At 39.5% G+C, this 12038-nt stretch overlaps 1 protein-coding gene across 1 annotated transcript; it reads right to left on the reverse strand.

Moving 5' to 3' along the window:
• Positions 1 to 6705: 6705 nt before the first annotated feature.
• LOC149248506 (uncharacterized) lies at positions 6706 to 10472 on the reverse strand. Its single transcript, XM_089450295.1, has 4 exons — positions 8391 to 10472; positions 7600 to 7760; positions 7052 to 7392; positions 6706 to 6821 (listed from the first exon to the last, which is right to left on the reverse strand). The coding sequence occupies exons 1-4, from the start codon at positions 10470 to 10472 to the stop codon at positions 6706 to 6708; spliced, it is 2700 nt and encodes an 899-aa protein (XP_089306421.1).
• Positions 10473 to 12038: the final 1566 nt, after the last annotated feature.

A 12038-nucleotide genomic window follows, 5' to 3' on the forward strand; every position in this document is an offset into this window, starting at 1 on the left:
AAAAAATTTCTTATTGTGTTTGGGATATTTTCAGCACATTTTTTTTAAATTTATTTTGAATTTTGAATAACATCCAATAAACTAGATAATATAGAAACTTCACTTCCCTTCAATATTTTTTTATTTCTAAATTTAAATCTAACATATTTTTCTAATTTTAAAATTGATTTAACTGAAATCTTTTATAATAAATATAAACATTTTTAAAAATATCTGAAATTCCATAAAATCAGTCATTGCAAAATTAACATGTATTACAAATTAACAAACTGTTGTGTAACAGATTCTTCCTTTTCCTATTTCACTGGCTTTTTATCCCATAAAAACAATAATAAAGTTGGAAAATTATAAACTTTCCTATTCCAGTTTCTCTTTCCTTCTGCGTGGATGCCATCCTACCACTATTTGTTCCACCATTAACATTCTCTCGTAATGAATGAACAATCTGTTCCGTTTACATAAACAAGCAACCGCCAATTTTGAGGCATTTAATTTTTCATTTAACCGCTTATCCAACAATTTATACTTGAAAACCGAATCGAATCTTGGAATTGGCGAATTTTCGAATTTTTTTAGCCAGATTCGAACGAATTTGGTAACTATTGTAGAACTATACTTCCATGCCACATTTGTCATATTTTATGTAAAACTTTTAACTTTCTAATAGATAAATTCTCGTAGTTGCATAGTTTAATTAGATCATTATTAAATTGGTATTTTATTTTTCATGAGTTTTTTCATCATACGATGAAACTTGAAAAATTTTAAATGGGTATTCTGACTCTTCATCACTTTTGTACATCATTTTATGAAAGTTGTATTTGATAACACATAGAATATTGAAAATGATAGGGAGGATGGAGGCACATCATCACTCCATTTCCAATGTATAGGCAACAACAAAATATTTAATATTGAACACAATACATATTTCAAAAACCTAATAGACCATTTGTCCACACTTAACCTAATCGTGGATCCCAATGTTAAACATCGGGAGCACGGTGTCCGCGATTTTCTTGAGCCGCTGGCGATAAAGCACCACCATATCCGTCACTCCAGCAGTGTTCCGTTCATGCAATGCGTAGTAATGTAGTAGAACCATAGTTACCAAGTTCGGAATAGAATTCGATACGATAAGTCGAATAAGAATTTTTTAATTTGAAAAAAATTTGATAATGTACATCTTAAAAACTATCATTTAAAAAAAAAAAATTGTTGTGTTCGGGATATTTTCAGCCCATTTTTTTTTAATTTATTTTGAATTTTGAATAACAATCAATAAACTAGATAATATAGAAACTTCACTTCCCTTCAATACTTTTATTTCTAAATTTAAATCTAACATATTTTTCTAATTTTAAAGCTAATTTATCTAAAATCTTTGATAATAAATATAAACATTTTTAAAAATATCTGAAATTTCAACAAATCAGTTATTGCAAAATTAACATGTATTACAAATTAACAAACTCTTGTGTAACAGAATCTTCCTTTTCCTATTTTACTGGCTTTTTAACCCATAAAAACAATAATGAAATTAGAAAATTATAAACTTTCTATTCCACTGTGATTTTCCAGTTTCTCCAGTTTCTTTCTTTCTGCGCGGATGCCATCCTACCACTATTTGTTCCACCATTAACATTCTCTCTTAGTAAATGAACAATCTGTTCCGTTTACATAAACAACCAACCGCCAATTTTGAGACATTTAATTTTTCATTTAACCGCTTATCTAACAATTTATCCTTGAAAACTGAATCGAATCTCATCGAATAATACGGTATTCGTATCGAATTGGCGAATTTTCGAATTTTTTAGCTGGATTCGGGCCAATTTGGTAACTATGATGTAGATATATACATTCATTGGGATAAGAGTTTTACTCTCTCTGCTCTTCAGACTCGACTCTTCAGACTCGAATAGTAACACCAATCACTATGATTTTTTTTTTTTGTCGTAGTTTAATCACACTTATTCTATTTAGAAATTTTGGTGAGATTGTTATAAAATTAGATAGGGATTTTTATAAATCAAGTTATAGTTGTTAAACTGAAAAATTTTGGGTGTTTAAAAATTTTTGATATTAAATTTAAAAATTTAAAAATTTCCAGAATTTTTTGATGATGTTGAATCTCTTTAGGCTTTAAAAACACATAATTCAAAAACTGCTACTCAAAATTTCTTAAAAAAAATTGCAAAGAATTTAAGTTCGAAATGATATCGAACTTTGAGTTTAAGATTTTTACAGTGCTTTCAGAAATGGATAAAAACACAGACCAACCAATTGAATCTCGATTAGTATTAGTACATAATTCAATTGGATCGAACACTATTTTAAAATAGTTTTTTTTAGAAAAAACCTGTTTCAAATATTTCATAAAGTATTCGGTATGATTGGACCATTTGTACACATTCAAATTCGGATTGATATGTTTATCAATTCGAGTAATAGAATGGTTGAACCATTCTCTCGTTTTTTTCCAACTTGATGAATGCCGGTCAATTGTATCTTTCGTTACATTATTTAAATTTTGCCACTTTTCTTTTGACGATTCTTCCCACATTTTTCTTGAATGGAAAAAAGATTGAAAACCACTAGACCGTATTTTCTTGACAGGTTATTGACATTCGTATCATTTAGTTCATAGCTAGCAGAACTGAAGGTACTCAACAGATAGAAAGGCTCTAAAATCTTCGCATTGACGTAGCAGCTTCTCCATCCAACCAATATACCATTGAATACTTTATATCACTACACAATTAACATCGGCATGAAAAGCATGATAATTTATTTGGCGTGCATGAATGTTTAGAAGATACAAGTGGTTCTACAACTCGAATAAATTGTTCAATCAACCAATCTGTGCGTTGGGGGTGCTTTCTGAAATTTGCGTTTCATTTTGAAGATTATTGTTCTCACCCAAGATGCTCATGAAATGTGTGGATTTTCTTTAACCAACGTATAGATATGTCACATCCCTAGCCATATATCCAAATTTTTTTTTTTTTGTTATACATACCAACTTGCCTAAACATAATGCTCGTATGATTTTATTTCCAATCATTATGACCATAACCATATCAATCTATATGATTAAAGTGCACTTTACCTTCAATTTTCCTATTGTTAAAAACTTTTGCATAAAGCATAAGCAATTGTCAACCATAAACATTGTTAAACATATACATAAGTCGGGGTGTATTAATATATATATATCTATGCCAAAGTTTACGGTTATACATGTTCAATATACCTTTCAATACACCCACCTCACCGAATTAACATAACCCATACCTTGGTTTATTCTACCTATGACAATCTGCTCGAGATATTTACAATGGTTATTGGTGTGGACTTGATATCCCGCCACAGAGCCTGTTGACAACTCATCCTACCATAAACGCGGCAGTACGTCCGGGGCAGGTGGCATGACCTGGTTTCACCAGCCACGTGATGCTTTGGGATTGCGGACTTCGGTTTTATCACCACAGGCTCCCGCCTTACTTCGACGGTCCAGATTAAGTTTGGTGATCGGAGGGTTGTCAATTGTCAAGGGTTTTACTAAGACTTTTGTAAGTAAAATTCAGTTTATCATTCTCTTCATTTGGTGCCGCGGTCTTTGCGGATCTGGTTCGATGTTCCTTCCACAGCTCGACACCAGCTCCCTTGTGCCTCCAGACTGTAACCCTCCAGGGTTTGTCTTCCCGTTCAGCATCGAGTCCTCGCAGGTAATTTTCATTGACAATCCTTGGGTTAAGTTTTAGGTTTTGTTGACCTGGAGTAACGCATACAGTTCTCATAGTTTCATTATCGGGTTTGTATAGCTGCAACCTACTACGCTGCAGATCCATCTATGGCTTTCTCTCCAGCGGCGCATCTCACCGGCATTACACAGGTATGTTATGACTTTTCGTACCCTGCCCTGGTTTATAGTGATTAGAGGTTTCAGTCTAAAGCTGTTACATATGATTTGGTATGAATCTTTATTGTTTCAGCACGGATTCCTTGCTTCCATTGTCGGTTATTCCCTGTGGGAAACCCTTACAGCTGCCTTCGCTGCATACGACGGAGAATCCTCTCTTGCGAGATTTACGCTTGTAGACAGCCTCCGGTTCTGTTATGTATGTTCAATCTTTACTATTAATTATCAGGCCGTCCTGTAACAACTTGATATTGATTGTATGGTCCATATAATCTTTGGGTTTTAAGATCAGAACCCGTCTTAGTTTTATGGGGCTTGACCCCCTTTTGAATGTAATGATATATTTATATATATATATATATATATATATATATATATATATATATATATTTGAATTCGAAAGTGTTCTGTTGAAGCTAGCAGTAATTGCCACAGTAGATAGACATTAAGCCCTCGGGCATTTCCTGTGTTTTAATGGAATTTTCATTTTGTTTGCCGATTTTGCAAATAGATATGTGGGTTATATTTCGCTATGGCTTGCTAGCTCACCCGCGGCCTCCGCCTCGGGGGTACGGGGTTATGTTAACAGTTTCAGTTCATGCTTCTGTAACTTCTAAAGTTGTATATTATTATTCCTCATAATATGTTTGGCGGCTATTCCGCGTCTGAGCGCTCATGCATAACTTTTTACAGTTCATCTGTTTGATATGAGGGTTTGTATTTTATATGTGCATGCATGGTTTTCACAGTTCATGTGCTAAATTCAAGGGTTGGTAGTTTTATTTGCATGCATCGCCTCTCGGCCATACTAGGAATAATGAATACGAGGGTCTGTCATTTTATTCGCATGCATCGCCTCTCGGCCATACTAGGAATAATGAATACGAGGGTCTGTCATTTTATTCGCATGCATCGCCTCTCGGCCATACTAGGAATAATGCCCATCATCGTGCTTGCACAGGTTCTCTGCTGTGATTAAATCATCTCTATTACAGTTATTTACTTCCGCTCTCGGGTTGGCTAAAATGTTTTCATTTTTCTGGCTACATGCAATGTAACGTAGTTTAATACCACTGTCTCGCCTGTACAACATCACACAGTGCTTTCCTTGTTTGTATCCATCGGTGCATGGTTACGACCTTGTCACAGATTCCTTGTTTTATAAGTACGCCCGTTTAATAACACTCTCTACACAGAGTCATTAAGTAGTTTTGCACAGGTTAATGTCTGGTTGAGTTATTGACTACTCCATTAACTAACAGTTTTCTACCTCAAGGTCACATGGTAAAATCTTTTAACAGTATCTAGGAAAAACAACAGTCCTTTCCCATTCAAATTACTGTAACTTTAATGCATGTTCATTTTCCTATCAGGGACTTACCAGTTTGGAACCGTACCTGATTTCCTCTGTCAGGAATGGTTTTATTCAAACAAAGGTCACCTGCTTAATTTCTGCTCTCCTCCCAGCCAATGAGATCCATCCTTCGGACGGTGTTCTCCCCCCGAGCAATCCTGCAGGCCTCCAGCCCTCAACAGGAACAGTGCACTCCTGGTGCCAGGTTATCTGGTCCTCACCAGACTTAACCTCCTTGCCCCCCCCTTGGAGCAAGATTTGTTTTCTTTTCTTTTTCCTCTGTCTGTCCTCACAGCACAGAATTCCCAAGTTAGGGTTTTTTTCCCTTTTGAAGGGTAGTTCCATCAGTTATCACACTGATCCTTTTCTTTAAGATTCACCTCTTAGAGGCTGCCAGCAATTCTAAGAAAATATTTAAATTAAATTATTTAATCAGAATTAGTTTGCCACAGTTTTGTTTAAAACATAATAACAACTGTATTCGTCTTTTACCACAGTAACTTTCAAATTTACATAAATCTGGGGTCATTACATCTCCCCCTCCTGAGATTGGACATCGTCCCGATGTCTATCACCTGTAAACAGGTTTGGATAAGCCTCTCTAAGGAGTTCCTCATCTTCCCAAGTGGCCTCCTCTGGTCCATAGTGCTGCCACTGCACTTTAGCTTGGGAAATAACTCGTTTCCGCAGCTGCACTTCTCTCCGGTCGAGAATGGTCAGTGGTTCGACCAGAACCTCGCCTTCCGGCTCGACCTGCAAACAGAATGGATTTAGTTATTTTTCAGTTTATAAACAATGCTTATCCATAATAACCAGATTACTTCTTACCCGCACATTCTGCCATTGAATCACATGTTTAGGATCGTAAACGTATTGCTTTAATACGGATACGTGAAACACATTGTGAATCTTAATATGACTTGGTAGGGCAAGTTGATAGGCGACCGGTCCTACTTTGGCCAAGATCTGGAAAGGCCCAAAGTAACGAGGTGCTAGCTTGGCACATCCCCTCCACTGCAAGGTACTCCTTCTTGGTTGGATCCTCACAAATACATGATCCCCAACCTGGAATTCCTTAAATCTTCTTTTTCGATCAGCGAAACTTTTCTGCCTGTCTTGAGCGGCTTTCAAGTTAGCACGCACCCTTTTCACTGTATTCTCCATTTCCTGTAACATATCAGGACCAATTCGCAACCTGTCTTCCGGTCCACCCCAGCTTGCGGGTGTGCGGCACTTCCGCCCATACATAACCTCAAAAGGACTCATCTGAGTTGAGGAATGGTACCCATTGTTGTATGCGAATTCGACTAAGTGGAGATAGTCCTCCCATTGAGTTGGCTTCATCAAAACACATGCTCTCAGCATGTCTTCCACAACTTGATTTACTCGTTCTGTTTGGCCATCAGTTTGGGGATGATAAGTTGTACTAAATTTCAGCTGTGTTCCCAGTTCCGCAAACAGTGTCCTCCAAAAGGTTGATGTAAACTTGACGTCCCGATCGGAGATAATCACTTTCGGCAGCCCATGTAATTTGAACACATGCTGCATGAAAATATGGGCAATTTGTACAGCCTTATATGTCGATTGCACAGGTATGAAGTGTGCTGCCTTACTCAACTTATCCACCACCACCATAATGGAATCATTATTCTTCTTGGTCTTGGGCAGTCCCGTTATAAAATCCATGGATATAGTCTCCCACTTCCATTCTGGAATGGGTAGAGGTTGTAACAGTCCTGCTGGGTGCATGTGTTCCGCCTTAATTTGCTGACATTCTAGACAGCGTGCTAGATACTCAGTTATCTCCTGCTTCATTTTTGGCCAGTAGTATTCTTTGCGGAGTGTGGTAACCATTTTCTGGTAGCCCGGGTGTCCCGCATAATGGCTGGTATGAAACTCATCTAAAATCAGCTTCTTAATGCTGTCTTCATTGGGCACATACAGCTTATTATTAAAGCACAACATATCAGCATCATCTAGTTTGTACCCTTGTAGTAATTCCTTATTAGATTGCTGCTGTAATTTCTGTTTGATGTGCTGATAAACAGCATCTTGTTCAGCCGCTATTTTTATCTTTTCCAATAAGGTACTTTGCCACTCACTAACTGAAATCCTGCACACGCATTGCACCTTCCGACTTAATGCATCCGCTACTCGGTTCTCCTTACCCTTTAGATGCTTAATTTCAAAGTCGAACCCACTTAAGAAGTCAGCCCAGCGAGCTTGTCTTGTATTTAAGGTGGGTTGACTGAAGTAGTTCGTTAAACTGTGGTGGTCTGTTAATAACAGAAATTTTCTGCCCACAAGGTAATGTCGCCACATTTTCAGGGCATGAATGACAGCAGCCAGCTCCATGTCGTAAGCAGAGTATTTCTGCTCATGCTCTTTCAACTTTCTAGATTCGTAAGCAATGACTCTTCCTTCCTGCATCAGCACTCCTCCCACACCTTCCTTGCTTGCGTCCGTGCAGACTACATAATCCTTGTTAGGATCAGCGATACTTAATATAGGTGCAGTAGTAAGTAAGTGCTTGAGCTGCTCAAAGCTCTTTTGGCACGCTGAGGTCCACTTAAATGTTTTTCCTTTCTTTTGCAAAGAGGTGATTGGGTATGCTACTCTCGAAAAGCCTTCGACAAATCTTCTATAATACCCTGCTAACCCCATAAAGGACCTAATGTCTGCCACGTCCTTTGGAATAGGCCACTCCATTATAGTTCTAATCTTCTCAGGATCCACAGCGATGCCCTCTTTAGTGATCACGTGGCCCAAATATTGTATCTCCTCCTTGTAAAAATCGCATTTGCTGAACTTTGCATATAATTGATGTTCCCGCAAAGTTTGCAACACCAATTTAAGGTGTTCCTCATGCTCCTTCCTTGATTTGCTGTAAATCAGAATGTCATCTATGAATATCAGCACAAATTTGTCTAAAAACCGCTGAAACACCTTGTTCATCAAACACATGAAAGTGGCAGGTGCATTTGTCAGCCCAAAAGGTAGCACCACGAACTCATAGTGCCCATACCGCGTTCTGAAGGCGGTCTTAGCGATATCCTCCTCTTTTATTCTGATCTGATGGTAACCAGATCGCAGATCAATTTTTGAAAATACCGTTGCCCCCTTCACCTGATCAAAGAGCTCGTCGATTCTAGGCAAAGGATATTTGTTTTTGATTGTAAGCTTATTTAGCTGGCGATAATCAATGCACATCCGTAAGGTTCCATCTTTCTTTTTGACGAACAGCACTGGGGCTCCCCAAGGCGACACGCTGGGACGGATGTAATTTTTATCTAACAGTTCTTGTAGCTGCATCTTTAATTCTGTCAGTTCTGGCACACTCATACGATAGGGTGCCCGTGATACAGGTGCTGCCCCTGGAATTAGCTCAATAGTGAAATCCACATCCCGTTTTGGTGGTAATCCCGGCACTTCCTCGGGAAAAACATCTGCAAACTCCTGCACTATCGGCATGTTACCCAGCATGGCAGTTGTGTCTTTCTGATTTGCGTATCCCACTTGGATAGCGTAGATTTGACATTTCTTCTTGATGCACTTAGCTAACTGGGTAGCTGTAATAGGTCGAATCTGCACAGGGTGTCTAATTCCTTGCAATTCCTGCTGGTCTCCCAGGTCATCCTTATAATATATGGTCTTGGTCTTGCAGTTAACCAAGGACCAGTGTTTCTCCAGCCAGTCCATCCCAATCAAAATATCATAGGAGCCCAACGGTAATACATTCAAATCTGCCACTATTGGCTGCCCTGCTAAGGTTAAGGCACAATTATTCACCTTGGCCAAGACTCGTCTCTTGGCTCCTGTGGCTAGTTGGACCAGCCACGGATTTTTGAATTTTTCAGCCTGCAGTTTACACTGTTCTACTATATTCGGACTAATATAACTTAAGGTAGCCCCTGGGTCTATAAGAACAGCTAAGGACAGGTTTGAGATTTTACCTTCGAATTCAATCATAGATGGCTGGTACTCCGCTTGACGGTCCTCCAGCGCCGCATTGATTCTGGGCACACTACGGGCCACGTCCCCAACCGTCGAAGCCTCATGTATCTGAGATATCTGGTCTGTTCCTTTCCTCTGCGGGCAGTTTTTAACATAGTGGGGTCCTCCACAACCCCAGCATTGCACTGGTGGTCTGGTCATCCCTTCATCAGCTGATCTAACAGATTCGCTCATTGGTCTGGACCGGGGCGCGTTCCTTGCAGCAGGTCTGCTACTCAGTCCTTTACCGGCACTCTTATTCCCACTGCTGCGACTTCCTTTGCTGCTTCCAACCACCCGACCACTTCTTTTCTCATTCCATCTCTTGATGGAAGTGTCCCCCTTCTGTTTACTCTGCTGGTAACAGATTCTCGCCTTACGGATGGCTTCATCCATGGTTCTAGGATTATCGAATTCAATCCTTTCCCTTATGTATGAAGGTAGGCTGCTCACAAACCTCTGAACCTTGGCTTTTTCTTCCTTGATGTAAGGTACATAACGTAGCAGCGAGGTAAAACGATTAATGAACTCGTCCATGGTCTGCTGTCCCAGTCTTAAGTCGTGAAATTCTCTTGCCTTCTCATCATAGAAGCGTTCTGTCAGGTACCTCTCCTTGAAATACTTCTGGAATTTCTCCCATGTAATAGTTCGTTCGCTGACCCCTTTGACTATCTTGATTTCTTCCCACCACAAGGTTGCCTTGCCTTGTAATTGGAAGATTGCCAATCTTGCTTTCAGGTTGTGGTCGTACTCATACAACTGAAAATACTTGTTCATATTGATCAACCAGGCTTCAGCAGCTTCCTCTTGCTCACCATCAAAATGTGGAGGTTTAATCTTTCGGAATTCTCCCTGCAATTCCACTTTCTGACGTTTTGATGTTTGCTGTTGAGGTGCATTATCAGAGTGATCCTCCTTGTCTTGGAAGTTTTCAGGTTCCATTTGATGATCTTGTTCTTCTGTTACCCTTTGCTGTTCTGCACTGGGGTTGGACAGGGGTGGGTTTTGCCTGTTTGACAGGCTTTTCAGAATTTTTTCCTGTTCAACTGTTAGACGTGCGTTGTCCTCTCGCAGCCGTGCCATTTCATTCTTCGATTCCCAGACGGCTTCCAGGATTGCAAGATTAGTACTCCGTGACTCTGCATCCAATTGCACCCACAGTTCTGCATTTTCTTGAGGGTTACTGCCGGGTTCTTGCATTTTGTCTCCTTTCTGGTTTTAACTGTTGATTTGTTGCAATTCTGTATATCAGTGCAAATAAACAGAACACAGTTAAGTACATTGTTAGCTTGCATGAGTTGCTTGGTGTACCCTTCTGCATACTGGTATGTTCTACTTGAGGCCACAGCGTTGAAACTGGGCTCTGATACCACTTGTCACGTCCCTAGCCATATATCCAAATTTTTTTTTTTTGTTATACATACCAACTTGCCTAAACATAATGCTCATATGATTTTTTTTCCAATCATTATGACCATAACCATATCAATCTATATGATTAAAGTGCACTTTACCTTCAATTTTCCTATTATTAAAAACGTTTGCATAAAGCATAAGCAATTGTCAACCATAAACATTGTTAAACATATACATAAGTCGGGGTGTATTAATATATATATATCTATGCCAAAGTTTACGGTTATACATGTTCAATATACCTTTCAATACACCCACCTCACCGAATTAACATAACCCATACCTTGGTTTATTCTACCTATGACAATCTGCTCGAGATATTTACAATGGTTAATGGTGTGGACTTGATATCCCGCCACAGAGCCTGTTGACAACTCATCCTACCATAAACGCGGCAGTACGTCCGGGGCAGGTGGCATGACCTGGTTTCACCAGCCACGTGATGCTTTGGGATTGCGGACTTCGGTTTTATCACCACAGGCTCCCGCCTTACTTCGACGGTCCAGATTAAGTTTGGTGATCGGAGGGTTGTCAATTGTCAAGGGTTTTACTAAGACTTTTTTAAGTGAAATTCAGTTTATCATTGTCTTCATTTGGTGCCGCGGTCTTTGCGGATCTGGTTCGATGTTCCTTCCACAGTTCGACACCAGCTCCCTTGTGCCTCCAGACTGTAACCCTCCAGGGTTTGTCTTCCCGTTCAGCATCGAGTCCTCGCAGGTAATTTTCATTGACAATCCTTGGGTTAAGTTTTAGGTTTTGTTAACCTGGAGTAACGCATACAGTTCTCATAGTTTCATTGTCGGGTTTGTAGCTGCAACCTACTACGCTGCAGATCCATCTATGGCTTTCTCTCCAGCGGCGCATCTCACCGGCTTAACACAGGTATGCTATGACCTTTCGTACCCTGCCCTGGTTTATAGTGATTAGAGGTTTCAGACAAGAGCTGTTACATATGATTGGGTATGAATCTTTATTGTTTCAGCACGGATTCCTTGCTCCCATTGTCGGTTAATCCCGGTGGGAAACCCCTACAGCTGCCTTCGCTGCATACGATGGAGAATCCTCTCTTGCGAGAGTTATGCTTGGAGACCGTCTCCGGTTCTGTTATGTATGTTCAATCTTGTGCTATTAATTACCAGGCCATCCTGTAACAACTTGATATTGATTGTATGGTCCAAATACTCGTTGGGTTTTCAGATCAGAACCCGTCTTAGTTTTATGGGGCTTGATCCCCTTTTTGAATGTAATGATATATATATATATTTGAATTCGAAAGTGTTCTGTTGAAGCTAGCAGTAATTGCCACAGTAGATAGACATTAAGCTCTCGGGCATTCCTGTGTTTTAATGG

The sequence above is a fragment of the Pinus tabuliformis genome, chromosome 7 (assembly GCF_031772625.1).
Source record: "Pinus tabuliformis cultivar Carrire ecotype Pingquan chromosome 7, CPIR1, whole genome shotgun sequence".
NCBI lineage: Eukaryota > Viridiplantae > Streptophyta > Pinopsida > Pinales > Pinaceae > Pinus > Pinus tabuliformis.